The sequence below is a fragment of the Manis javanica genome, chromosome 10, assembly GCF_040802235.1.
Source record: "Manis javanica isolate MJ-LG chromosome 10, MJ_LKY, whole genome shotgun sequence".
In the NCBI taxonomy this organism is placed as follows: Eukaryota; Metazoa; Chordata; class Mammalia; order Pholidota; family Manidae; genus Manis; species Manis javanica.
The window spans coordinates 109,676,061-109,701,083 of NC_133165.1; the positions used below are offsets into that span (position 1 = coordinate 109,676,061).

At 44.2% G+C, this 25,023-nt stretch overlaps 1 protein-coding gene and 1 long non-coding RNA gene across 2 annotated transcripts; one reads left to right on the forward strand and one right to left on the reverse strand.

The window, feature by feature from the left end:
* Positions 1 to 275: 275 nt before the first annotated feature.
* On the forward strand, positions 276 to 20,191 carry EIF3L (eukaryotic translation initiation factor 3 subunit L). Its single transcript, XM_017653075.3, has 13 exons — positions 276 to 386; positions 897 to 945; positions 1,827 to 2,037; positions 4,206 to 4,285; positions 6,451 to 6,512; positions 8,903 to 8,972; positions 9,153 to 9,226; positions 11,931 to 12,102; positions 13,615 to 13,769; positions 14,510 to 14,680; positions 15,540 to 16,037; positions 19,020 to 19,100; positions 19,976 to 20,191. Exons 1-13 carry the CDS (start codon positions 354 to 356, stop codon positions 20,012 to 20,014), a joined length of 1,695 nt encoding a protein of 564 aa, XP_017508564.2. The 5' UTR covers positions 276 to 353; the 3' UTR covers positions 20,015 to 20,191.
* Positions 16,961 to 23,483, reverse strand: LOC140843641 (uncharacterized). The gene is made up of 2 exons (XR_012121601.1): positions 23,382 to 23,483; positions 16,961 to 17,237 (listed from the first exon to the last, which is right to left on the reverse strand). It is a non-coding gene; the product is annotated as an uncharacterized lncRNA (long non-coding RNA).
* Between the last annotated feature and the right edge of the window lie 1,540 nt (positions 23,484 to 25,023).

Below are 25,023 nucleotides of genomic sequence, written 5' to 3' on the forward strand. Positions count from 1 at the left end.
GCATTAGGCCCCCAAATCCGAATTTCCTTTCACGGGGTAAGTCGGCAGGAAGTGGCTGTGAGCCATCTTTTGTGTGGCTTTACTTGAGTATCTCTTCCTTTGCTCATCCTTTAACATGCCCCAACTAGTTCATGTCCTTGTTCTGATTTAAGCAAGTACTATAGCCTCACCTCCCTTGTAAAGACCCTATTTGAATAAGGAAGAGAAAATTCAGGTGTTCGTTCCCCCCCTCCCCTTCCTATCACAACTTCCGGTATCCGGGTGGGCTCACAGGGGCTGAACTTCCGGCCTCGTGACGCAGGCGCGCGCAGCTTGTTTCGCTCTTTCCGGCTGTGGACGCGAGCACCGCAATCATGTCTTATCCCTCAGATGATTACGAGTCAGAGGTAACTTGGCCCTAAACATGTGCCGGGCCCAGCGACGGGGACAGGGCTCTCCGGATGCTGGACCCCGGGGTGAGACGGTGTCCGGGTCTCTCTCGGAGCCCTCGCGGGCCGCGACCAGCTTCGGCCTGCCTCTGCCTTCGCGGCCTTCTTGCTTCCATAGCTCCCGGCTCCCCTTCTGCCCGTCCACTTAACGTGTCCGGTCTCCCTGTCCTCCTTTTTTCAAGACCGGAGACGGTGACTGGTTAGGCGGTTCTGTTTTTCTGTAACTGAGAATTTCTGATGGTCTGGGCGCAGTCTTGTCAAAGCCCTTTGATTCCCAAAGCCTCTACCTTACTGCACATGTAACGTTGCTCTGTCATTGTCTATTCCCCTTTTCTCACAAGCGTGAGAGAGACTCTGTTTTATCCATCTTTGTGTCCGTAGTACCGTGCTTTACTCATAGGCCCCAGAATGAGCATTTTGGATTCACGAATTGGTGACTGTTCCTTTCTCTGTCCTTTTGTTTAATAGGCTGCTTATGATCCTTATGCTTACCCGGGCGACTATGATATGCACACAGGTGAGACTATGGGTTTGTCTGGCTAGCTGAGTACTTCTAGGGATTGGCACCCTTTTGAATGTCACAGAACAGCTCTGATGGGCAATTAAAAACTGCTTCTGTGTGGTCCAGGTTTAGAGTTAGTTATTAGCTCTCATGGGGAGGGTGGTATAGAGCCTAATAAACCAGGCCTTTTTCTTGGGCCACAAAGTCTCAGAAGGGAAGGATTACTGTTCTGGCTGTGTTCCTTGTTTAAACTATTAGCTAAAGAAGAAAATCTTGTGAAAAAATTAAAGTGATTCAAACCAAGCTGAAATGAAATCTTATTTGGAAGGTTTTTGAGGTTTCCTGAAATGTTTAGTTACTTGGTTTGAGTTTGCACTTAGTAAGTGCTATGCATTGTTCTGGGTACTTTGTGTAAGTAGTTCATTTAGTCCTTACAACAGTTAATGTAAAATACATAAATGTTGTCTTCATTTTACAGATGAAAAGACCGAGGACAGAGAAGTTTAGTAACTGAGCAAGTCATGTAGATAGGAAATGTTATTAATTCATTCAGAAAATATTAAGCGCCTACCGCTTAGCTCTCCCTTCCCACAGTCTTCTCCCCTCCTCTGACACACGTGTAACTGTTCTGGGTGCCGAGGGTATACCTCAGTTGGGTACAAGATAAACAAGGTTTTAAGTAGTGACAAATGTTCTGAAGAAGCAGGGCAGTGGGATTGGGAGTGATTTACATCTGAGTATTTAAAAAGGAGTTCCGTCTGATTTTATGAGTGTTTAACAGAGAATTGTACCTGATTTTATAGATTGAGTTTGGAGGGTTGGTCTTGCTCTTTCAGTGTATCATATATGTAGGTTTGAAAGCACTTTGCAGAGTGTTTATTACATCCAACCTCCAGGAGATCCAAAGCAGGATCTGGCTTATGAACGTCAGTATGAACAGCAGACCTATCAGGTGATCCCTGAAGTGATCAAAAACTTCATCCAATATTTCCACAAAACGGTCTCGGATTTGATTGACCAGAAGGTGTATGAGCTACAGGCCAGTCGTGTCTCCAGCGATGTCATCGACCAGAAGGTGTATGAGATCCAAGACATCTATGAGAACAGGTACAGGCTACTGGCTGAAGTGACTTCTTTCTGGATGGGACTGGCTGAGTGGTAAAACCCATAAAAGGGAGTGATATTTGATCATTTTTCTGCTGAGTGCCCAAGGAGTTTCTGTGATTTTTTGGGTCCAAGGATATTATGTTGTTGGACTCTGTATTCCTAGAACTTGTTCAAGGCTCAAAATAACATCACTATCAATTATATGAGCAATTAGTATATATGATTAGTATAGATCAGGCAGTGTTCAAAGAACTTTGGTATTCATTTACTCTTTCAGTGACTCCATGAAGTAGGTACTGTTGCCTTCCTCATTTTACAGATGAGGAAACAAAACACAGGAATGTTAACTCACACAGCCTGTTAAGTGGATGTGCCGAGTTTTGAACCAGCACAGTCTGACACCAGAGCCTAAGTTCTAAACTGCTGTTTAACTTCTCATTGCATAATAGGGTGAGTGAAGCTTTGGTTGCTTCTTGTTTTGACGAGACTGCCCTTGTCTAATGGGCATTAGAGATGAGACAAGGTCAGTCAGGGTTGGGATAGTCTGGAGAGACTTCACCAAGGAAATAGAATTTCAGTAATTCCTGGAAGGATGGGTGTACAAAGCAAATAGCCGGAGGCTTATTGGATCAGTGAATAGGGGTTAATCCCTGATCTGTGTTGCCTTAATATTTCAAGGCTTTCTTGTTGAAAGTGTATAGACCAGCACTGTCCAATAGAAATAAAAAGCTGGCCTCATTTCATTAGCTACATTTAAAAAAGAAAGAAACAGATGAGATTAATTTCAGTTTTTGGATCCAACATAGCTATAATATTTGCACATATAATCATTATTAAGCTGTTAATGAGATATTTTCCTTTTCTCTTTGTGCTTTTTTAAACCCTGTGTTTTATTTATAGTATACCTCAATTCATGTGCATTGGAAATACTTCTATTTAGATTTCATAACATTCACAATTGAAAAAGTGTATTCACGTATCCAAGTCATTACAGATATACTTGTAAGTTTTCCAGTAACTAAGTTAAGTGATGTTTTTTAAATTTAAATTAATTAAAACTAAAATTTTAAATTCAGTTCCTCAGTCACAGGAATCACATGTGGCTGGCAGTTACTGTATTGGACAGTGTGGGCCAGAGACAGACCATAGTTGAAGCCAAACATGTGGTAGAGTTTTCCTTAGGAGAATGTGTAATGAAAATGGCTGGTGCTTTGCGAAATATGTTCCTTTGTGGATGAGTGGGCAAAGAAAGAGGAAACAGTAAAGGAGACAGAGCAGTAAGAAAACCCTAGTGAGTAGAGAGAAGTACCCAAAAAGTAGGTGGTAAATCGGCAGAGAGATAAATCACAGGAACCAAAGAGAGAAGAGACTTTGAAGAAGAGGATGGTCAGCAAATGCTAGTGCTCCAGTGAGGTGGAGATGAGAAAGTTGCCCTTTTGAATTTGGCAACTTAGGAAGGCCTGGTAACCTGAGCAAGGTCAGTTCAGCGGAGTGATGGAGGCAGAAGCTAGATGGCAGAGGTAAGGAATGGTGAAGAAAGGGGAATTAGCAAGTGGAAAGGACAGATGGGGCATTGAGATATTTTCTGTTTTGTTTTGAAAGAGGACTTGAGCATGTTTCTATGCTGATGCGAAAGAGCCAGGAAAGAGGGAGAGGTGGGGCTTGAGTAAAGTGCAGGAAACTTGAAGTAGTTACTAAGAGGATCAGGCAAGGGACATAGAAACCTCCTGAAGGGCTGTGAAGCATCTTGGGCAGCAGTGTTTGCGCTGGATGCTCTGGGTCTGTTGTGGCATCAAACTGCAACAAATAGACTGATTTGCTTCCATATTTGGAGAGGGAGGGAGACACAAGTGCGCCAGGAAGTGGAAACAGAATTGCTAGGGGAGGGGGAGGGAGTGCCTCAAGAGTAGCCCTCCTCTCAGGGAATAGCAGGCAGTGGCCCCTAATTGATATAAATGGAGTGTTTACGATGTCAAGACAGGTTGTCTGAGATGCACGGTCTAGGAATATTGTAGACTCAGAGGGCCCTGGCCCTGGCCTTGGGTCTGTTTCTGTGACATCGTACCCTTTCTGAGCCTGGGTTCTGTCTTACCTGTGAAATATAAGGGTTGCCTCTTGTCAGGTCCTCCGTGTTTAAGAGTTCTAGGATTTTTTTGTTTGGTTTCCAGCTGGACAAAGTTGACTGAAAGATTCTTCAAGAATACACCTTGGCCTGAGGCTGAAGCCATTGCTCCACAGGTTGGCAACGGTAGGTGTGAGCTGCCTCTGTCCTGTGTGCTGGATGGGACCGTATGACTGAGTGTCATTAGAAAGCTCAGGATGGTTTGTGTCTGTTTTGGTCACCATTTTATTTCCTTAGGGCTTAGTATATAGTGGACCCTTAGTCAATAATGTGTTGAATGAAGGCTGAAAAAATGAAGAGGGTGTAGAGCTCTCTCACGTGTAGCAAAAGCTGAAATTGAGATCTTTGTCCTGACTTGATTCCGTTTCCCTGTGTATACTATTTGGGGTCATCAGAGTCGCTCTGGATTGGGCTTTCACTTTCTGGTGGTGTCTTTTATGGATGGTATGAAGTACGAAGATCCAGCTTCATTCTTTTGCATGTGGGTATCCGGCTGTCCAAGTATCAGTATTTTAGAGACCATGCTTTTTCCATTGAATTGTCTTGGCACCCTTGTGGAAATTGGTTATCATGTAAATGTAAAGGTTTGTTTCTAGACTCTCAGTTTGACTCCATTGATTTAAATGTTTATCCTTATGCTTTGTACCACACTATCTTGATTATTGTAGCTTTGTAGTAAGTTTTGAAATTGTGAATTATAAGGCCTCCAACTTTGTTCTTTTTAAAGATTGTTTTGGTTTTTCTGAGTCCCTTGGATTTCCATATGAATTTTAGGATCAGCTTGTCAGTTTCTGCAGTGAAACCAGCTTGGAGTTTGAACAGTTGATATTAGTATCAACAATTATTATGCACTGAAAAATGCAGTTTTGTATGTTCAGATTTTATGCTGTTTAATATTTTACCTGTAAAAAGTGTAATACTGTATATCTTAAGGACAGCAGGAGTTCTATAATATATATTTTTTAAACAAAGATTCACAGGACTCATAGTATAAAAGAAGATTTGGTATAAAAATTCCCCTCCCATTTCCTTCCCAAGTCTTCAGCTACTCACTCTGGAGCCACCCACTGTTACTGTATTCTTGTTTATCCTTTCCATGATACTTTGTGCATATATAAGCAGATAGGAATAACTTTTTTTTATTGGAATAAAGTTGATAATACAATATATTGGTTTCAGATATACAGCATAGTGACTCGATGACTGTCCTTTAGTAGGTGCTTACCAAGGAATAACTATTCTGTTACCTTTTTACATAGACTGAATGCCCCTTTCCCTTTTTAAAATTTATTAGATTTTTGAAGAGTATTCTGCATCTCCAGGATTCCCAGGACCACCCCCCAGGTTTGATGGTTTGCTAGGAGGACTCGCATAGTTGTGCCCACAGCTGTGAGGATTTACAGCCAAAGGATACAGAGCCAAATCAGCAAAGGGGAAAAGCACATGCAGTGAAGTTCAGAGGACACCAGGTGCAAGTTCCCAACAGTCCTCTCTTACGGAGTCACAGGGAATGTGCTTAATTCCTTGAGCAGGGAACTGTGTGTGTGTGAAAAGCTGCCTACCAGAGAAGCTTATTGTCTACTCAGTGTCCAGGGATTTTTACTGGAGCTGGTTATGTAGGCACATCCTTTGTAACATACCAAAATTCTAGGCGCCCAGAAGGCAAGCAGGTGTTTTGCATAAACCATATAGTTTGCGTAGTTCAGGCACAGCAGATCTCTCTTATCAGGGTGGTGGGAATGCTCCTGAAATCTAGGTTCCCAGGTGCCAAGCAGAGGACCAGCTTCAAGAGCAAGACTTCCTGAGGGTAGCAGTTTGGGACCTGCTTTGTTAACCCTTTTCTGCACAGCATTAATGCCCAAAGAGCTGCTTTTCCCCCTTCATTTGTTTCAGTGGTTGTATCATATCAATAGGATAAATTCCCTGAAAGAGGATTGCTATGTCAGAGATAACCATGCATTTGCAATTTTTATAGATATGCCATTACTGCCTTCTGTGGAGCTATTACTATTCATGTGCTGATTTATTTAAGCAACCAAGTGGCAATAGCCTCTAATTGGTGAAAGGAAATAGGTCTGAATGAGATTAAGATAAAGTTAAAAGAGTAAAATGAGAGATGAATTTTCTTGCCGCATGTATTCTTGGTGTGTAAGTGTTAGAGTTCAGGTGTTGCTCGGTCTTTGAAATCATGATTAGCCTTTACTTCCCCCAGAGGACCAAAACTTCCAGAAGATCCTGGCGGTTTTCTGAATACTGAAGCATCACTCTGCCCACTCTGCTGTTTCTTTCAGATGCTGTCTTCCTGATTTTGTACAAAGAATTATACTACAGGCACATATATGCCAAAGTCAGTGTGAGTATCTAAATGTTGCTGGCAGTTTTTTAAACTCCATGCTGTTTTTATCCCTGGAACACAACCACTAGTTTATAATGGTCCAGTATCCAAGAATGGGTGTCATGTTTTCTGAACATTGTTTTAGGAAATTACAGAGGGAATGATTGAACCCAGAAAGTTGAGTGAATGTTCTAGAAAAACTAGCACTGCATAGCTTGTGCATCCTTTTTAATTTCTCCTTGCCTGGGCACTCGTCATAAGTGCTGGGTCACAGGCTGCATCCTCAGCGTGTCCCCAGTCACCGTCTGCCTCTGCTTGGGATGCCTTGAGTGTATGGCCACTGAGCCTCTTGCTCTCTGAAATGTCCATAAGACTCACTGTGTGCCAAGCACAATGCTGGGCACTTGGTACACATCTGATCTGCATGTCTCTAATCTTTGTAATGATCCTGCAAAGGAGGAAAACAAGGTGCAAAGAGGTTGATTTTTCTCAAATTCATGCAACTAGTAAGTGGCAAACTCCTTGAAACTGGGTCTGTTTTACTGTGACACCAGTGTCCTTTCTGCCACTCTCTCCCAACCTTGGGCACTTGGCTCAATTCTTACCTTCCTGATTTCTAAATTTTAGAGTACCCTAAGTCTCTTAAAATACCACCTTTACTACTTGTATACACCAGTGGCTTAAAAATCTGTATCTTTAGCCCCAGTCTCTCCAAATCCAGACGTGGATATCCAGCTACCTGCTCAGCATTTCTGCTTGCCTGTCTCGTAGTCATCTCAAGTTTAACATGCCCAAAACTGGACTCTTACTTTCCCTCTAAACTTGTTCTACCCATGGTCATCATCTCAGTGAATACCAGTGTTTACCTAGTTACTTACATTGAAAACCTTGGCATCTTTCTTGACTTTCCTTTCACTTGGCCTCCAGCCTTGCAGCAAATCTGGTTCGGCTCTATCTTTAGCATACTTCTGGAAAGCAGCCACTTCTCACCGCTACTGTTGCAACGACCCCAGTTCAGCATGTTATCTTGTCTGAACTACTGCGTAGCCACTCACCTCGTATCAGTTTTCACTCTTGTCCACTTAAGTTTATCCTCAATCTAGTAAAGCACGGTCCTTTTGAAACAGTCTCATCAAGTCGGTCCCTTCCTCACAACCCTCCTGTGACTTCTCATACTTTAAAATCCTGTATTAACCCTTGTCCTCCTCCATCTGGCCCCTGACTCCCTGGCCAATCTCATTTCCTACAACTTTCCCTCCCCAGGGCTCCTAGCCATACCCTGTGGCACTTCAGAGCTCGAAACACTAGCTGACGTATTATTTCCTTACTTGGTTTTGACTTGCCCCATTAGAGGGTACACTCTGCCGGAGCATGTACTTTTATCTTTTCCACTGCTCTCCTCTGGTGCTTGATCCTTGATGGTGATATGTGTGTGGAACGTGTGTGCACATCTAAGTGAAGGAATTGGGCAGCACGATCTCTCCTTAGAGTATTTCCACCTAAGAAGGTCTCAGCTTCTCACAGTTACCTCTCAGCCCAGTGAGGACCACGTGACCTTCCTAGAGCTCCTGCCATGGCACAGCAGCCACCATTGGTGGTGGTAGCTGGAGTTCTAGTTGCCAAAATAATGCAGGGGGGGTGTGTTTTTCTGGTATCTCAGTGAGATCTCTGACTACCTTACCCGACAGAAAGTAAAGATTCTCTCCTACCATTGAAGCTGTCGCTCCAGGGTTTATGGGCTAGGCTGAGAATCTAGCCAGACTGTATAACATGGCTTCTTTGGGAAGACCATAGCATCAGAACCCATAGTTTAGCTGGTTTACCACCTCTAATTTTCCCTTTGGTCTGTAGATGAAGATTGAGCAATTTATTGACCCCATAACCTCTTTGCTAGGGGGGGGACTTTTGTGTACATGACTAGTTTAAACCCCAGGGGAAGCCTTCTCCTTCAAGGAGCATTTACTGTATTAGGCACTTAATCCACCTAGTCTCCTTTTATAGAGATTAAATACCTTGTCAGAACCCCGTGGTGGGGCTAAAACTCCAAGGCAGTGTTCTTTCTATTCCTTCACAAGTATGTCATTCATCATATTGTTCCCCAACTCAGAAACCCGCAGAAGTTCTCAGCTCCCAGCAGCATAAAGTCGAGATGGAGGTTCAGCAGCCTTCTGTGCAAAGGGCCACGAGTCACGGCAAACTGAAAGGTTGTTGCCGTAAAAGCTGCCCGTTGTGCGGTGCCCCGTGAACTGCTGTGGTGCTCACCATCCTCCTTCTCACTTGAGTGCTCTTTGCGTGTGGAGAAAGAGGGAGCAGACATCAGTTTTCATGTCATTTTCAGCTCTTATGGTAGGCCTTAATTAACATGTCTAAATTAAATGTGCGTCCTGATGTTTCTGCTCTCTTTACAGGGAGGGCCCTCCTTGGAGCAGAGGTTTGAATCCTATTACAACTACTGCAATCTCTTCAACTACATTCTTAGTGAGTCTGAGGTTTGCCCAAGAGGATAAAGTCATAATGAGGCCTCATATTGGCCTCCCTGTCTTTTTAGCAAGAGTTTAGTGTACAGGTGGGAAGGAGGGAAATCTTGCGATTCATAGCCCTTACTGAATGGGCATAGTGATTACTCTGAGTTGGATTTTTCTTTGGTCTCCTGCACAGATGCTGATGGTCCTGCTCCCCTTGAACTACCCAACCAGTGGCTCTGGGATATCATTGATGAGTTCATCTATCAGGTATTATCTATAATCCAAATAATCTAATTTGGATTAACTGGTCCAAACAAGGAGCAGCTGTTACCGTCGCCTGTGTAGTTAAAAGATGCATGGTATTAAAATGTCCCCATTGTAGTGTGAAACATCCCTTAGTGGTAGACTCCCATGTCATGGTTTTTTGGAGAGTCAGTGAGGCCTGCGAGCTCCAGATAGGAACTTGGAAGTCAGGAAAGTTGAGCTCCTGAGTTTGACCAAATTTTCACCTGACCTTGAGAGGTGGTCTGGCAGAAGGAACGCAGGCGCTACGGGCTTTGGAGTCAGGTAGAGGTGGGTGCTAGTCTGGGGGCTGTGTAATAGTGACATGTTAATTAGCTCTCTGAGTCTCACTTGCCTCACCTACACACCGGAAGTGTTCTGTATTCTGGTTGTGGTAGTGGTTCCCTGACTATATGCTACATCAGAATAAAATAGAACATTATCATCTAAACAGAAATACTCCCCATGTCAGGGTGCTGCTGTTGAGGTTCTGCTAAGAGCCATACCAGATGTGAAGTACAGCGACTCTGAAGCCTGAGGCTAAAGGTTCAAGTCTTGCTGTTCTCTGGTTCTGGACCTTGGTAAATTCCGTAACCACACTGTGCCTTGTTTTCTTTAAAATAGGGATTATTGGGAAGATGACAGGATACTACATGCAGAGTGGGTAGTACAGTGCCTGGCACAGTAGATGTTGCCTGGTCATTATCATTGTTACTCATCTTACCTTCTTTTAGCCCAGGTGCATTATTTAGAAATAATACAGATTAAAAAACAATTGAATTTGGAAAAATACCTGTTTTCCATATGTTATATGGGGATGGTGTAACTCTCGCTGGATATTTCAGGAGAAACCAGTTTCTTAATAAAGCTGTCATTTGAGCTCCATGGGCCAAAGAGACTTTCTGAACCCACAGTGCTGATAAGCTGTGATTGGGGAGCTGAGGAAACCTTCCTAAGGTTCTTTCAGAAAGAGGCTTCCTGCTCAAGATGAGGCCTCAGTGCCTTTGGGCAGCGAAGACTACAGACCACACTGGCTTTGTCTGCCCTCCTTGGCTGTCTCTTTGGCTTGGGTCTGCTTCTTACTTGGCATGATTTCAGAAGGTGGGCTGTCCTGTTGACACATAGCAAGTTGCAGAGGATCACCTGTGCTGAGCTTCTTCATCTCTTTTAAGATAATCATAATTCCCTGGGTTTAGCTGCTCTCTTAAGAGGCTCAGGGTGGCTCTCGCTTCTAACAGACTGGCCAGGTGTGATTCCTCTGTCAGGTAGATGCCACATGGGGTGAGTCCCTCCTCCCTGCCATTTTCTTCTATTTATTAATACAGGCAATATAGGAATGTGTTATTACTGTTCAAAATTTTTTTCTTTTTCAAACTCCAGATAAAGTGAAAATGTCTTCTTGCCTTGCCTTTGCAGAGGTAGAAGGATATTTGCTTTTTAAATTTGTAAAAATCAGCTTTATATAACCATAATTTGCATACAATAAAACATACTGATTTTAAGTGTATGGTTGATGAGATTTGACAAGTTTATACACCAATATAAACAAGGTACAGAACATTTCAGTCATTGAATGTAAAAAAAATCAGTAATATATTTCCTTTCTAAGAGGCTGTTAAATTAAACTTTATATTCTACCAGCAGCATTGAGAGCAGGTTTACTTGAGGTTGTCTGTTTGTCAGTTGATGGGAAAGAAATGGTAGTCTTAACTTAAATTTCTCTGGTAACTAAAGAAATTCAGCATTTTCCTCATTAATTCATCAATCCTGTTTTTCTTTGAAGTAATCATTAGTGTTCTCTGCCCATTCTTATATTGGATTATTTTGTTCTTACTGACATAAGAGAATTCCTTATATATTCTGGATACTCTTTTTTGTTGATTGTAAATTTGGAAGCTTTTTTTCCTGTACTCTTAAGGAAGATGATGTTTTAGAGTTGAAGAGCAATCCTCAGTCACCTAGGATCTAGACTCTGGGTCACTAGTTTCCAAACCTCCATGTGCACCAGAATCAACCAGGGAGCTTTTAAAATTTATGGTTGAGTAGCTAGGTCTCTTATGCTGTTCTCTGGGTGACTGACGGAGCCATCCCAGTGCTGGCCCCAAACTAGTACTTGTGGTATGTCCCCTGTTGTGCCTCAGGACATAGGTGATTGTACAACACTCTGTGGTTGGTACACAGGTGACTCAAGACTGGAATCCTGTCCCAGGTGAACTAACAGTCAACTCTGGTAGGGAAGACACACATACAGATACCTACCCCATTTCTGCTATGTGATCATCCATGATCCTGACCCTGGCATGGCAAAGCCACGTATGAATAGGTTGTTTAGAAGCCACCTGATGGTGGTGGCCAGGCTGACTGCATTGTGAAGCCCAGAGGCATTAAGTGGCAACTTCAGGCTGTTTTTTACTCCAAATTGAATCTTTTCCCCACAAATTACCTCTCATTTAGAAGTTTTTACTTAGTTTTGGAATAAGTAACATCCATTAATGAACAAAATTCACAGCTTAATCAAAGATGGCTTTGAAAAAACAAATAATGTACAGAGCGGTTTAGCATGAGAGGAACGGTCTCTGCCTCACCTGTCCCCGCCTGGCGCCCTGGGCATCACCTTGTCTTCTGCAGCGTGTGCTTGGACTGTCGCTTGAGGTCTTACACTGCTGTGTCTTTCCCTTGTTCCTCAAAGTTTCAGTCCTTTAGTCAGTACCGCTGTAAGACTGCCAAGAAGTCAGAGGAGGAGATTGACTTCCTTCGTTCCAATCCCAAAATCTGGAATGTTCACAGCGTCCTCAACGTCCTTCACTCCCTGGTAGACAAGTCCAACATCAACCGGCAGTTGGAAGTGTACACAAGTGGAGGTGAGTGTTGCTTGCCTTCTGTTCCGGGGGAACAGAGACTGCAGGTAGCGTGGAGGAGTCACCATCTCTGGTACCCGGCTCTTCCTCTGTGGTGTTTGGGGGTGAACAGGCTCCGAGTGCTGATGGTGGCGATACTGAGCTTGGCAGTCTGTTGGCCGACAGACTGAAGCAGTACTTCCCAAGGTCTGCAATTGTAAATACTTCCAGTGTGTCTCCAGGGCCCTTGGTTATATAAGTAGTGCTCAAATTTTCTGGTGTGAACCACTTTACACCTTTAAAGATTGAAAAATCATAAAAATGACATAATTTTTTTTCAGGGATGAGTGGCATTTTTGCAAATCTCTTCAGTGTCTGGCTTCATAAAGGAGCTGGATTCTCACTCAGCCTCTGCACTCAGTCTGCAATATGCTCTCTTGGTTGAAGGATGTGAGGGAACTCTGGCCTCACACAGATATTTACTTGGGAAAGAGAGGAGCATCTTAACAGCCTTTTTAGGTAGTAGAATATTCTTTTTCCCTTGATACTACATCAAACTTGACAAGTGGTAGCTGCATACAGGTTACAGTGAGGAATCTGAAACCTTATCAATAAACTTTTACTTGTGATATTAAAGTTTATTGGTGAGTCCAGCAGCTGAAATGGATCTTTTATCCTTGCATGATTTCATAAAATATTGGCTGGGTTATAAAGATTTTCTAAATGTTGGCACATTATATAATTTTTTTAACCACATCCATTACTTTTGCCATCAACCTCATCAGATAAATCTTGATTTGGAAACTGTTGAACTCATAGGGGCACATAACAGGTTTTTACAATTGTGATTTTTGCCTAAAAGCTCGAATCTTCATTGGCAGCAGACTTTGTCGGTTGTTTTCATTGAAGTGTAACAGGCACACTTCATTCACTTTTGAGAAAATGTCTGCCAAATACCCAAACCTATTTCAGCATAGTGTGTATGTCAGTCATTCTTCCAAGTAAAAATGGTGTTTTGTGGGGGAAGAAAATACCTGGTGCTTTGAGTGTAAGCATATGGTGGTAAAGAATACAGTGGCTGCTAGTCTGGTTCTGTGCCACTACATGATTACTGCTAAGTTGCCAGTAGTTCCCCCCAGCATTGTTTTTGCACCACCAGTGCAAATGTCTGCTCAGTGAGAAAGGCAAATAGCATCTTAGTGTTATTAGAAAGATAGCTTTGTCCTCATGGACTTCTGAAAGGAGGGGGCTCGGTAAGTAACTGTTAACGGAGGATAGGAGGGGCCCTCATATCCTCAGGTGTGTTGGGGCCAAAAAAAAAAAGAACTGTTACCACTCTTGTGTAACTTGGTAAATTTAAGTTCGGCACAGAGCCAGGCATGCCATTTCTTGTTGCTGCTTTGAAGGCAGTTACTCATTTTGCAGGAAGCCTTAAGGGTCTCGTCGTAGATAAAGAGTTCACCGAGTGACATTCAAGGGTCAGGCTTGCCTCCCGCCCCTGCTGAAGTGTTCACAGTGTCTGTCTGTCTTTCTCAGGGGACCCTGAGAGTGTGGCCGGGGAGTATGGACGGCATTCCCTTTACAAAATGCTTGGCTACTTCAGCCTGGTGGGGCTGCTGCGTCTGCACTCCCTGTTGGGGGATTACTACCAAGCCATTAAGGTTCTGGAGAATATTGAGCTGAATAAGAAGGTAATGATCTGTTTCCTCTGCCCACCTTCCCAGAGCCAGAAAGTCTGCCTTAAGAGAAACTCTGATCTATTAGGACAAATTTCAGGGAGAAAAATGACTCTTCCTCAGGGCACTTGAAAATTGAGAAGAGAACTAGGGAAATTATTGCAGTGAAACTGTGAACCTGACAAGGTGGATTCTCTGCAGTGCTTAAGTAACACTTAAAATTTTCAGCAGGCTTTTGATCTATTTTCAGAACAATGATAATGGCAGATTTTTACATTCAAGTTTCACTAATCTTAATTAACAAAAGACTTAGTTCTAAGATGGTGTTGATAACGATTAACTGTGGTGGTTTTTCTTAGCCACAGGCAAATAGGTACCTTTTTGTTTGATTGTATGTGTCTTTCAGTCTTTCTGTCTTACCAGTTTGTTCTTTTATAGAGCTTATTTGAAAAAGCAAGGAGTAGAATGCAAGGTGGAGAGGGTTTTAAGAGCTGAAAGAAATTTTAGGATCACCTGATCAATCCCTTCCAGTTATTGCTAAGAAAATGGAGTCCTCAGACTACATAACTTAATCAGCAATAAATGGTACAATCTGCACTCAGAGCCTCTGGCTCCAGAATGTGGGCATCCTCTTGGTAGTTCAGGGCCTGTGCAGGGAAGCCCTCAGCTGACACAAGGCCCCGCTGACTTTGGGATCCTATCTGGGATAAGTTGGCCTTGGGACTCACGGCTGATGTTTCCACCCCCTCCCACAGAGCATGTATTCTCGTGTGCCTGAGTGCCAAGTCACCACATACTATTACGTTGGTTTTGCTTATTTGATGATGCGTCGCTACCAGGATGCCATCCGGGTCTTTGCCAACATCCTTCTCTATATCCAGAGGACCAAGAGCATGTTCCAGAGGACCACATACAAATATGAGATGGTAAGGAAGCCTCTGGCCGGCTTGACCTCTTGATGCCAATGCCAACAGTATTTGGTAACACCATCCAGAATTTTGCTATTTTGTATACTTTTTCAATAGGATGGTTTCTTAATGGCTGGCCTACTCTAAGAGTTTCTTTCCTTATGCCTTTTATTTCAAATCATTAACACCTTAATGATAAAGACAGTATCTTTTGTTTCACTTTTATCCTCCAGAAGTGCTAATATTTATATATTCAGCAATAATTTGCAATTTGCTGAGTGTTCACTGGCCTGTGGGTGTTTAAAAATGAGTTAGATATGGATGCTTCCCTTAAGCAGTTTGCTGTGTAGGAGGATGGGTCCAGGACATGCATAGAATTGATACATGGTTTCTAAACAGAGCAAGGGTGTTGAGACTTTGGAAATATAGTGATGAAGCAGCATAAGAAGCCATTCTGGCTAGAGGGCAGGAGAGTAGTCAAATTGGGGTGTTAGATTCTGAGGTAACCTTCATCGCCCAGCTAGAGTATCTAATTTTTATTCTGTGGGCATTAAGGTGCCATCAAGGTTTCTGTGGTGACTCGATCTTAACTGGTGTGGGAGGATTGACCTGCCAGTGATGGGAGGGGTGGGCTGGAGAGTCTTGAGTCAGAGGTACCAGTAGAGAATCCAGGGGACAACCAAGGAGGACCTGACATCAGGCTGGAAGTTCAGTGGAGCTAGAGAAAGGATTAGGAAAGTTAACCGACTGGTGTGTGATGAAGGGAGAAATCAGAGGTCTGTGCAGTGTGCTTGGGAGGATGGAGGGGCTAAGTTGGCAGTGGGGACTCAAAGTCCATTTCATTAGACTCTGCACTCATCTCTGCCCTCACCCCCAGATTAACAAGCAGAACGAGCAGATGCACGCCCTTCTGGCCATTGCCCTCACCATGTACCCCATGCGTATTGATGAGAGCATTCACCTCCAGCTGCGGGAGAAATATGGGGACAAGATGCTGCGCATGCAGAAAGGTGACCCACAGGTGTATGAGGAACTTTTCAGCTACTCCTGTCCCAAATTCCTGTCGCCTGTAGTGCCCAACTATGACAACGTGCACCCCAACTACCATAAGGAGCCCTTCTTGCAGCAGCTGAAGGTATTTTCTGACGAGGTGCAGCAGCAGGCCCAGCTCTCCACTATCCGCAGCTTCCTCAAGCTCTACACCACCATGCCTGTGGCCAAGCTCGCTGGCTTCCTGGACCTCACAGAGCAGGAGTTCCGTATCCAGCTGCTTGTCTTCAAACACAAAATGAAGAACTTGGTGTGGACCAGTGGCATCTCAGCCCTAGACGGTGAATTTCAGTCAGCCTCTGAGGTTGACTTCTACATTGATAAGGTATGGCTGCCCTGGGCTAGGTTCTGTGGGCACTCTTCAGCAATAAATAACAAGCGCCCATTGTTCTGGGCATTTGGGATATATCAGTGAACAGAACCAACAGAGATTTCTGCCCTGTGTCTAGTGTAAAAAAAATAACAGCATTATGATTAAGCAAACCGTGCAGTAGGTTCAAGTTGCCAAATGCTATGGAGTAAGGGTGGTGCTGGTATAGGGCACTGGTCGCAGTGTCAGATAAGGTGAGTGGATAGGCTGTGTTGAGAAGGTGAAATTCAATCTAAGACTTTAGAGAAAATTAACCAAGCAAATACCTGGAGGAAGAGCATTCCAGGCAGAAGGAGCAGTTAGAGCAAAGGCCCTGGGGCAGGAGCAAACACAGTGTTTGAGGGACAGCTGCAGTGTAGCTGCAGTGGCCGGAGAGGAGGCTGTGGTGGGAGATGAGGTTGGAGGTAAAAAGGAGAGGGTGCTCTGTAGCCTGTTCGAAGTACTTGAGTGAGTGGGAAGCCCCTGCTTTGTACTGCCCTAGGTTAGTGCTACTCAGTTTTGAACTTCCTGCAATGGAATTACACAGTGTGTGCTCTTTGCATTTGGCTTCATTTGCTCAACATCATATTTGAGAGAATTGCCATCCGGTATTATCTTGTGTAGCAGTAATTCATTCATGCTTATTGTTCTGTGATAGTCCAACATCCACAGCGATTGTTGATTGTGGTTTTTCCATCCTCCCACCTGTGGACAATGTGAGTGGTGGCTTTTGGCCATTTCAAAAAGTACACATACGGTTTCTAGAGTGGCTGTTAATGGTCCATTTACTTTTTTTTTTAAATTTTTAATGATACATTTGTATATGCTTGTGTATGCAGAGACTTATTTCTGGAAGGATGCACAACAGCATAGTGGTTTCCTCTCAGGAGGAGCGGTGGGTTGAGGAGCAGTGTTAGTTTTCACTGTTGGATTTTAGGTTCAAGTTGGACATGGTGGTCTGGGACCACTATTGACCAAACTCATAGCCTGAAGTCTGCTGGACCAGCCAGGCAACAAGCCCAGGCTGCAGACTGTCAGAAGAATCACCTTGTGTTTATAACATCTCAGAGATGGGTCTCTCTTTTATGTTCTTCCCCCAAGATGGCAAGCCTTGCTCGATGTCTGGATGCGGGTCACAGTTCATTACTGGTTCACATTTAGCTTGAGGATGTAGCCCTTTAGGATATTAGCACAATAAGGAGGATCTTTAGTTAGACTGGCCATGGCCTCGGTTTGTTCCCCGCTAGGGTGCAGGTTTTCTAGAATTAGCAAATGCCCTCAGCTCAGAGGGGACTTTTGTGCTTTGCTTATTAGAATGGTTTCTGTTTTTGACTTAAGTAGCTCCTTATTCTCTTTTCAGCTCTTGGATTCTATGAGGAGATTTTTAAAAACAACTTATTCTGCATTTTTAGTTATTTTCAGGAAGTGTGTTGTCTAAACATACTTTTAAAAAGTTTTTTAGGACATAATTTGCATAACAAACTTTACCATTTTATGGGGTACAATTCTATGATTATTAGTATATATGAGATATTGTGCAACCATTTCCACTATCTGATTCCACCCCATTTCTATCATCCCCAAAAGAAAATACCTACCATTAGTAGTCAGTCCCAATTCCCTTTGTCCCCAGTCTTTGGCAAACCGGTAGTCTGCTTTCTGTCTCTGTGGATTTGTCTATTTTTGATACTTCCTGTAAATGAAATCCTAAAATATGTGGCCTTCTGTGTTTGACTTCTTTCTTTGAACATGTTTTCAAGTTTCATCCAGGTTATAGCATGTATCAGTACTTCATTCCTTTTTATGGCTGAATAATATTCCCTGGTTTGGATGCAATACACTTTGTTTATCCCTTCATTAATTGATGGATAATTGAATTGTTTTGACTTTTTGGCTATTATGGATAATACTGCTGTGGATTTTTACGTACAAGTTTTTGTATGAACATATTTTCTTGGTATATCCTAGTTGTGGAATTGCTGGGTCAGTTTGGGTAGTTATTGAAAACTCATCTTGCTAACCAAATCCTCTCATTTAAAGTTTATAGCTTTGGAAGATGTGGTGTTTGGCAGAACTTGGCTGTCAGACTATCTGAAAGTAGAAACATGTTAGTAGTGAAAGTTTTTCAATGTTGTTTTAAATCATGCTTTCAAAAATCAAAACCATCTATCCTGCAGTATCATATCACCTCCCTAAAAACCTTTTTGAATTTATTCCCAGTGCCTGACACACATGCATTCTTTGGCAGTATCAGTAACCCGTTCCATCTCTGTCGTCTCTCAGTGACCCAGCTGAACTGTTCCCAGCTGTCAGAGTGGTCTCTAACAAAACACTTGTCCAAAGTGTTTACTGGTTATTACAAATAAAATTATGCCATGAGGTTATATTCAGGTTAAATTAATAATATAATTGAAAGTCCCCATGTGAAAAGTTTTTAATTGCATGTTTTTGTTTTATTATTGTTTCTTTGGCTGGTTCAGGTTCATCTTTGGGAAAATGTTGCTTTCTGTTTCTGGTTTTTCTCGTTTCATCCTTTATTTGAAAAGATCATACCAAAGAGATTCAGAAAGTTCTTGGGTCTTAACCTAGATTATGTAGGAATTTACAGTTAAAATGGTGTTCAACGGTTTTGAGCTAAAAAACAAAACTTAAAATCTGGACAAGTTTGCAATCATTTACTTAAGAGAACAGTGTATGAGAACAGAATGCTGTTTTAGAAGTTTTTATTGCCGACTCATGTTTTTAAAAAAAAAGACTAGAAACTAAAAATAAATGGGTTTAACAACAAAAATCAATCTAGAAAGAGCTGCTATTAACTGATAATGGTCTGCCAGAGGGTTTCCCCCTTTGCTTTTAAAAGCGCTGTCAGGGTGGGTCTGGCACTTAGCGTCATGGTTAGGTGCAAGTCCATACGTGGCTCTCCCTCACTGCTCTTCTCTGGCTCTGCTTTTCCCACAGGACATGATCCACATCGCAGACACCAAGGTTGCTAGGCGCTATGGGGATTTCTTCATCAGGCAGATTCACAAATTTGAGGAGGTGAGAGGTCTGAGAAGTGGTGAGCTGGAGAGAGGGGTTAGGAACTAGGTGGGAGTTTTTAAATATTTTATTTCTCATTTCTATGTTCAAGAAAGCCTGCAATTGGCCTTTCAGGTTTCCGAGCCAGACAGACTGGCTGCTTGGGGTTTGTGGGGTGGGGTTGAGCCTGTAGGAGTTGCTGTGTCAGCCTTCTCTGGAGCATCTCTTTCCAAAAGCTCCCTCCGCGGGTGGCCAGCTCTCCTTTCCCTCCCTAGTATTTCCTAATATAGGCGGATTCGCTGCCTACTCTTACGCATTCCTCCGCATTTGGCAGTTATTCTCCAACTTAGACAGGTCTGGCCAGTTCCTGCAAGTGGAGGACAGGAAGCTCTGTTTTGACAGACCTGGTGCATTCCAGTCTTGCCCTAGAAGAGGTCTTGTGGGTCAGGCCAAACACAATGTGAGGATATGAATCTCTTACGGCTGTAGCTGTAGCTACTGTGTCCTGGCGCTTTGAGTCCTCCGGCAGAGGTCACTGCTGTGCTGTGCTCCATGCACCAGGCCCCTCCCGCCAGATAATACAGCCCTAGCAAGTCTAGCTAGTCTGATTCCCTTTCCATTCTGTAAAATGGGCAGAGTGGTATAGGGTGTGTTCTAGTTAAGTGTGAGGGGCAGATAGAAGAATCTGCATGAATTATGCAGGGCCACATGAATGTCATGGGTGGAGGGCCTAATGGGTTTTGTACACACATGTCAGACACCCATGCCCACATCAGAGGTTCCCCTCCCTGACTTCAGAGGGGCAGCCAGGAATCTTTGACCGAGTGATCATGCACACCTTAGGGAAAGGTTTGGTGAAAATCACATATATGACTTTGCTTTTTGTTTTCTTCTAGCTCAATCGAACCCTGAAGAAGATGGGACAGAGACCCTGAGGACATTCACACGTATTAGTTAGGAACCTATTTTGATGTCATTGTAGGTGGGGGTGTATTTTTGCCACCATGAAGCCTTTACCTAGATTGCCCGTCAGCCAGTCAACTGAGTTGAAGCTTATTTGAATTAAGGGCTGAAATGTTTTAAGTAGGTCTCAGTAAAAGGTTTTCTTTGGAGCCAGATTGTCAGCTAATCATTTTTGGGGGGAATCTGTGGATGAGGGCAACAATATGTAATTTTCCTGTGTCATGATATTTTCTCTTGATACAACAGTTACTTGTGTTTGAATTTAATCATTTAGTCCCTGTATTCATAAAGCACTGTACAGTTACAGGACATTTTCACATTCAGTATTTTACTTGGACCTCACAGGAACTCTGTTGGCATTAAATGGCCTGCCATAATTTGCATGCATGTTAGTGGAAGAGCTGGCTCTTGGGAAGACAGCAGTTGAACACTTCCTGCCATGAACTATGCTAAGAGAAATCCATGTACATTATGTAAACCTTACAGCCCAGATTTAGCAGTAGTATCCCATCGTTGATGAGGAAATGAACTCAGGGAATTAAGTGACTTGATCAAGGTCACATAGTTATACAAAATGTTTTGGCTCCAGATTTTTTTCAGCTGTCTTCTGCTGCCTAGGTCTTGCAGTTCCTCACACTGCACACCTTGATTTATGTTCTGTGCAGCCTCTCCCTCCCTCAGCTAGTGTGATATGCTGCTTGTCTGCCAGCACCTTAACATCCAGTTACAACTGAGTTGTGTCTGTTTTTTGCACTCTGTCATCCCTCCCTTAAACACCATATGGGATCTGCCACCTTGGTGACTTCTCTGAGATGGCATCTTCTGCACTTCAAGACCTAGCAGCCCAGAGTGTTTCAAATAGTTTCTCACAAAGCACAGATAATATGACTCTATGGCAAATGAAAACCTCACTGAAGCTGGTTGTCTCCAGTAGCTCACCTAATCCACCCATCAGATCAAATGCTGTTAGTGCTGTGGGAACCTTGTGTTCAGGGGAAAGTCCTCAGAGAGGTCTGCACACAATTTATACATTATCTCACTTACTCTGGAGATAGGTGGATTTGGTATCCTCATTTTATTGATGAGAGAATCAAGGCTTAGAGTAAATAACTTGTCCAAGGTCAAGGGATTAGGTAGTGAAGGCTTGTGTTTTTAGTTTAGAAAGGTTACAGGTTCTGTAACTCCCAAACTTGTTTTTATTTTAGAAAGTCCTAGCCTATGACTGGCATCAAGAGCTGAAACTGCAATAGGTACTCCATAAAAATCTGTGTCCCAATATATTAACCCTAAAGTGAAGTGTATTTCCTGGAACTTGGAAAGACAGAGCTAGTGAAGCTGCTCCTTGCCTCCTGATGGCGGGGTTGCTGTGAATTCTGGAACTAGGTTTTGTGCTCACCTGGTGTGTGATTGATTCCTTTTGCGTTTTCTGATTATGAGTGAACTTCAGAACATGGAAAGAGCCACTGACTTGAAGGGATAGCACCTGGATCAAGTCTGAATCGAGTCACTAATTTGCTGTATGACCTTTCTGGCCTACTAGCCATTGCTGGAACTGAAGCTAGTCTCCCCAGGTTGCCCACCAGTTGCAGTACTCCTGAGGGTCTTAGCACCTGCTGCCAGGCAGAGCTGGGCCTGCTACAGGTGCTGGTCATGGGGCAGCCACGGTAGCCAGTGGCTGGAGCTGACTAAATGACGTCCTTACTGCAGGCGTGAGGGCTCTCTCACCCTGAGGTGGCTGCCAGTGTGGCTCTTGGGGTGGAAACCTCTGCTTGAGAGTTGCTTTTTCTCTGAGCCCCATTCCTCACTTATAAAGTGAGAATAGAAGAACCTGTCCTGGGCAGTTATGAGGAATAAATGAGGTGCTGTTCAAGTGTCCAGTATGGTTCCTGGACCCCCCAACACTTCAGGTTCATCTGTTTTTCTGTATCCTCTTTTTTTCCCCATTGCTTTGATTAGTTACTTGCTCTTGAGTGCTGTATACTTGAGGTATCAGTGACATTTCGAAAAAGGTCTTTACAGATTGTAAATTAGGGATCTCAAGATTGCACTGGGCCATCCAGGTGGGTCCTAAGTCCAGTGGCACTTGTCCTTATGAGAGACACAAGGAGGTGGCAGCCGCAGGAAGCCAGTCAGGAATTGGGCTTGAGTTGGGCTGCCACAAGCTAAGGAATGCCTGGAACCACTAGAAGCTGGAAGAGGCAAGGAAGGTCTCGGGCTGACACCTTGATTTTGGACTTGGTCTGTGAAAGAATAAGTTTCTGTTTTAAGCCACCAAGTTTATGTTAATTGTTATAGCAAAGCCCTAGGAATCTAATACAGTACCTATTGTGTATCAGGCACATTGGATTTTATGTCCAGGTGGGTCCTTTTCCTGCAAATGAGCCTATGAAGGCACTGCTAGACACCGGATAAGGAAAAATTCCCTGTCTTTGTGGGGCTTAAGTTCTATGCGTGGAGACAGGTGATAAACCGTATTTAGGATGTTGGATGGTGAAAAAGCGTAGAAGTTACCATTTTGAATAGGATGGAAAAGATCGCACTGACCATGTCATTTGGGCAGAGACCTGAAGGGGGCAAGGGGGCAAGTGCTGCAGGTACCTGGGAGAAGACTGCTCCAGGAGGAAGACACCACGTGTAAAGAGCTTGCGCCCGGAGCACATTTTGTGTGTGGAGAGAATGTAGCTGAAAAATCTAGTTGGAACAGAGTGAGCCAGAGAGGGGCGAAGCTCCTGGTCACACGGAGGGCCTTAGACTCACGTAAGGACTGTGACAGGTGGGAGGCCACTCCACCAGGGAGTTGCAGAACCTGCCCAGATTCCCAGAACTGCAGAGTGGAGCCAGAATTGAATGCAGGTCAGCCTAATTCTAAGGAGCCTGTGCTGTCTGTGGGCACCGTGCTACAACTCAGCCCCGCCTCCTTAAAGGAATTAAAAGCAGCATTTCTGTTAATATGTAGTAAGTCCGAACACAGCTCTCGGTAGCTTTCCAAACACTTTTTCCTCGGTTAACCTTGCTGGATCCAAACAGGTGGCAGAGTCGGGATCTTGCCAGGCCAGTGCCAGCCAGTCCCTCCCACCTGCCAGTACCCGTGTACTCCTTGGTTCCCTGGCCTAAAGAAGGGCCTCTCCAGCAGCGTCTCTTCTGCTGTGCCCACCACCAGCCCTGACATTAGGCAGTGGTGGCTCATAGGAATTCAGACCCACCTGAGCAGCCCCAGAATTAATTTTCCAATTCAATGCCAGAGTCTCATAGTTCATGTCAGAGTCCCTGTTTTACATCATTAAAATTATGCCAAGTGAGGGTATGTTGTATCTGATAAGGTCTTTACATGCTCCTTACCTGCTGGGAGTCAGGCCATTTCAGGAGTTCAAGGTCACACAGACCCAGTGTGTGGAGTGCCTGGCTTGAGGCCACTTCCCATTGGCTTGGTCCAGGTCCAGCAGCAGTGCTGGGCATCCGGCAGCCCTTGTGAGGGGGCAGGCGCAGCTGAACTCTGCCTGGTACCATTGGAGGAATGCAGGGCACTTGGCAGCTGCAGCCAGCTCAGGCATTTTACTTCAGCTTGCCCAGAGTGGAAGCAGCAGGTTCATTGTCTCACCCATAAAAGGAGTGAGGGTTTTGTCATCAGGGAATCGAGAGCTCTAGGTGGTGCCAGTGACCAAAACTCCTGCACCAGCAAGAGAAGGCAGCGCAGCAAAGTGTGTGGTCTTGGGCTTGGCCAGACCCAGTTTTGAATCCTGCCTCTCCATATACTGGCTGTGTAATGATGGGCCAAGCTACTTAGTTCTCAATGCCTCACTTTCCTCTTTAAAATGGGGATAGTACCTACCTCAGGATTAGTCTATTGATTAAATTACGTGGAATAGTGTGGTGCCTGGCCATAGTGTGTGATCAGGAATGAAGGCTGATACTAGCTGGCCATGGCCTTGGAAATCGTGTCATAGATTATGGATGCAGAAAGGTCACATGGATCACCATGACTACTTTGTGATGGAACTGGGACTTGCAGCCTCCAGACCCGCAGAGGCTTTCTCCAATGCCTGTTCCTCTGTGCACCAAATGCGGGCCTGTCTGGAGACGGTGGAGAGGCTGTTTCACAAAGGTTTAGGCCCTTGTCTAGAGCAGCTCAGCCACAGCTTCAAGGCAGCAACAGGCATGGGGGGAGTGGGAGAATTCAAGGGTGATTTGGGAGGTTACAGAAGATAGGCTTTGGCAGTTGACTGTGTGGGGCAGGGAGTGGAAGGGAAGGGAATTTTTCCTCTGGTTTTTACAGCTGGGGATGTAGTGAAACCACTCTGAGCTAGGGTGGAGTAGTTTTGGAACAGGAGACATGTACCAGGTGAGTAGAAACCTGGGTTTGGACAGGAGTTGAGCCTGTCGGACATCAGGTGGAGATACCCAGGGTGTAAGAATTTGGGCAGAGACAGTGAACAGCTGGGGCTGGAATCCAGATCTTCAGACCCCTAGGCTAGAGCTGCTTCCTCACCAAATAGACCAGCCTCTGGTGGCCTTGGCTTCCTATCCATAGTGTCTCTCTGGCTTCCTTACACACTGTACTGTGAGCCCAAGTGGGGCTTCTCTTCCTAGTATGGCCTTGGCCTTGGGTGGCTGCTGACCATCTCCTCATCTGCGAAATGCAGTGGGACCAGCTGTTGTCCGAGGGCTGCAGCCTTGCACTTGTAGAATTCTGAGTAACAGCGTAGGACCTGACTGGGCCAGGAGCCCCGTGAACACCTGAGCAGAGAGGCAGCATGGGAGCAGGGGACTTCGCAGTAAAGAGAAACAGTTAAATGAAGGAATGATGAATGCATGAGGAAGTGAGTGGATGAGGACTGACCAAAACGTTTAAGTGTATGAGTAAGTGGTGAAGTGTGCCTTAAATCCTTTCCAGAATGTAGGGCATAGGATGAGCAGATGATGAATGCATGCAGTATCCAGCACAGTCTTCAGCAAAGGGAAACAGTGGCCGGGCCTGCACTGG